Source organism: Pyxicephalus adspersus, chromosome 9 (genome assembly GCF_032062135.1).
Source record: "Pyxicephalus adspersus chromosome 9, UCB_Pads_2.0, whole genome shotgun sequence".
NCBI classification, from domain to species: domain Eukaryota; kingdom Metazoa; phylum Chordata; class Amphibia; order Anura; family Pyxicephalidae; genus Pyxicephalus; species Pyxicephalus adspersus.
The window spans coordinates 1,942,689-1,946,630 of NC_092866.1; the positions used below are offsets into that span (position 1 = coordinate 1,942,689).

The 3,942-nt window shown below is 46.3% G+C and overlaps 1 protein-coding gene across 1 annotated transcript in view; it reads left to right on the forward strand.

Annotated features, from left to right (window-relative positions):
* Positions 1 to 3,942, forward strand: part of ZCCHC14 (zinc finger CCHC-type containing 14) — a gene marked incomplete in the record, with an annotated part of 28,091 nt that overhangs the window by 9,312 nt on the left and 14,837 nt on the right. The window contains 1 exon segment of the mRNA XM_072421399.1: positions 3,180 to 3,251. Within this exon segment, the coding sequence (XP_072277500.1) occupies positions 3,180 to 3,251 (72 nt within the window).

A 3,942-nucleotide genomic window follows, 5' to 3' on the forward strand; every position in this document is an offset into this window, starting at 1 on the left:
TCAAATCTGCCCTCCTGGCCTTTGTCAAATCTGCCCTCCTGGCCTTTGTCAAATCTGCCCTCCTGGCCTTTGTCAAATCTGGCCTTTGTCAAATCTGCCCTACTGCCCTTTGTCAAATCTGCCCTACCGGCCTTTGTCAAATCTGCCCTACCGGCCTTTGTCAAATCTGCCCTCCTGGCCTTTCATTCTTTTTTTCTGGCCCTCCTCTCATCACATTTGCCCTCTTCCCCCGTTCCCCCCATTCTGTCTGTGCAGCTTGCCTCCTGGACTGAAATTGCTCCCTCTGATTTCACTGTACACTTGTGAGCTTTTCACAATGTACATTAGAAGCTGCAGCAAATCAGAGCCCACTCTATTTCCTGGCTAGAGTATATCCAGCATCGATCACTTATACCTTGAATGCTCGCTTACTCTTCTATACTGAAATTTGCTTAACTCCTCCCAAGAGCCATCCCACTGCACACAGCGTCCCACTGGCCCCTCCCACCAGCCACAAGCTGCCTGGATTGCATAGAAAAGCACAGAGACCCTGCACCCCACAGATCGCTTTCTGATCGTCATTTCAAAGAGTAAGATTTCACTTTTTCCTGGATGTAGTGGGAAAGTGATGGCACAGCTGACGTCTGCAGGAAAAAGCTTTTTTTTACTTGTCCATGCGGCTTCCTTCTGGTGAGTTTATTTGTCCAGGATTATGCTGAGTCGGCATTTGTGGACATAGCGCCGTATCCTGCGTGGTTTGTTTTTCCAGACTGCAGGATCCAAACTGTACAACGTAAACAGGAAGCGTAGTGCTGGGAATGAACACGTGCTGAAAGCCAGCCGTAATGTTGTGCTGCTGCCTTATCCTCCGGTCCAGGGATGTCCCTCTTGTGGTCAGTGAGATTCCAAAAACCGAAGCCATTCACATTGGCAGCAGCTTTAATCTCAAAACCTATTGCCCCAAATACCTTACCAGCGATCCCACCCACCAGGGAGTTCATATCATCATTTCTGGCAATTTCTGGCAAATATAACCCCTCCAGACCCTCCTGCATTTTATTCCCCATCCAGATTTTTTGCCAATTCTACAGATCTGCCCTTGCAGGCCATTCCCTTTCCATCCCCTTGCAGTGTCCTCAATGCTAGAGACTTCTCTCCTGGATCCTCCTGGGAGGGTCCTGCTGCTAAACAGCCAATAAGATTTGTCCATGGAATGCAGTCAGGCTGTGACATGAATGCCCAAGCAGGCCCCACCCACTACAGGCTGATTGCAGAAAACTACAGAAGGGGGTGGAGTCCGGACCCAGATTGCATACAAGATATTCCCCTGGGGCTACGTTATCATTGTGCTGCATGTAAAGCTGTGGGAGGGACCCAACAGGCCACACCCACTACAGGCTGCCCATAGAAGACTTTAGGAGGGGGTGGAGACAAGACCGGTCTGTTTTACAGGAAGCTTCTATCACACCGAATTACTGTACAGATCTACACAAAGAACACTGAGATTCTTCTAACAATACACATGGCTTTTATATTTAGACAATGTTTGCTTATCCAGCTGTAATAATAAGAGAAGGGAATTTTGGCGGCCATTGCTGAGGCTGCTGCGGGTTTCCGATTTAGGTATAAAATTAAACTCGGGCCGGTGTCCAGCAATGTCGCACAGGAACGAATATCTCATCACTTCTCTGTACAGTACAAGGAACAGCTGGAGGACAGATACAAGATGTCGACAATTCCCTGAAGATCTGTAATCTGAGAATTGTATGTGAATGGTGAGGGTTCAAGTCACATGACCCTGCCCCGCTTCCCCCACGGGCCCACCCTGGAACTACCTGCGTGCATTAGCCCCCCAGGTAGAGATCTGGGCCTGGATGGGGGATTTCCAGATCTAGACAGTATGATCGCATCTGGCTCTGACTCACCACTGGCTACGCTGCACATGGAAATGTTTCAGTCTCTGTGCATACTGTACAGAAACCATGCAGAGACTTTGATCAGCGCGGCGTAGAATATTTTCCTCGCTGGGCCTGGAATACAACGAGTGGAAAAAAAGAGCTGCAATTATCTGAGCTGTTATAAAGTCAGGGAATTTAGGAAACTGCTGATCCTTACCTGCTGCTGTCCTGGATATTCTGCAGGACGTCGCCAGCACTTGTAATGGTGTAATGATTCTGAGTGCAGCATCAGCGTAACTTCACCTACACAAATCTGTACAGCCCAAATGACTTCCTGCCCCCACCTCCCCCACTCTTCCCCCTTCTTCTTCTATCCTCTCTGCCCCCCATTCTTCTATCCTCTCTGCTCCCCATTTCTGTTACATTTATTTAGCTCCGACATATACCACAGTGCTGTACAGAGAACACTGAGCCAGTCACATCACAGTCATGGAGACAAAGCCAGTCACTTAGAAGTAGTTTTTGAATATTGGGTGGAAGTCACATTACCTGAGGGTAAATACCTAAACACAAAGATAACCATCCTAATGCATATAGGGTCCCTGGGAGAACTGCCCCCAGTGCCCCCTGTGCCACCCCTGTGTCTGCTTACATACCCCAACCTCAAAGTCTGCTATGTCATCAAACATGGGTAAAACAAAACATGAAAAAATCAACCCCAACTCTAGAGTTATTTTTTCACATAAATACCCTTTGCTGACATTTTCTGTACAGTCATATGAGTTGCTGGGTCTTCCTCCGCTTTATTATTCTCCCTGAAATGGGCAGTTTTTAATGACTCCGAGACCAATGACCTCTGTCCCTCTCTATATCATTATACTATGAGTGCAAGCTTCTGTGTTCAGGGGTGGAGTCATGACACTCTGCACTCACCGTGCTTCCTCAGTGTTCTGGGTGGAGTGACACTGAGCAGAAGACTAAGACCATCTTGTGGCAAAGGAAAGGTACTGCAGGCTACTTTAAAGTTGGATTTTTATTTTTTTTCATGTGTTCCAGTTGCATGCATAGAGGTCACACAATTCTTTCACTGGATCAACTTCACTGGAAATATTTCCAACACATCCAGACTACCAGGACAGCCCCTTTATTAATCAGTTGGTGTTTGCAGCGAGGGTCTCTTCCATCACAGGGGTTGGGGGCAGTTCTGCATACAGCCATTTCCTTTCTCAGATGACTGTCTTTTTTTTTTTCTCCAGGCCAGCACTTTATGTTTTTATTTTATACATTTTTTTTTCTCTTTAGGTATTTTGGTCGGATTCTTCAGTGTCGCTGGTCACTAAATCATCAGCTGAAATTTCAGAGCTCATTTCTAAGGTAAGAGGATCAGCATGCTGGTGTATCATCATCTATTATTATTATTATTATTACATAGTATTTATATAACGCCTACATATTGCACAGCGCTGTACAAAATCCATAGTCATCTGACTAGCTATCCCTCAAAGGATGGAATTAACCTAACTGCATGTTTTTGGAATATAGGAGGAAACCCACGAAAACACGGGGAGAATCTGCAAACTCCATGCAGATATTTTACCGGCCAGGATTTGAACCTGGGACTCAGATCCACATATTTTATTATTATTATTTTTAATAATAATAAATCAGGCTGTCAGTAACTAGGACAGTCCCTGATACTCTGCTAGCCCCTCCAATGCTCACTGGTCTCTGGCTGACAATATTGGGTTGGCCGGACCAATGGGTGACTTCTGTGTCTATTACTTCCTGATTTGCAGTTCATGTTGGACCGCAGTCAGGTTATGTTTCAGCACAAATCACCCATTTCCGGCAAATTTTCCCCAGCGTGCAATAGGCGATGTGGGAGGAGCTGACCAATAGAAGGCATTGGGATCTGGCATTGAGACCTGTGTGAAGTTGGAGATTTAACGTCCGGCTTCTAGTGAAGCCGAATGTATGGAACATTGCATAGGGTTCATTCTGAGTGACGCGTTTTCACCCGGAAATACACATCAAGGTTCCTATTTACGCACCACGTCGGGCTGTG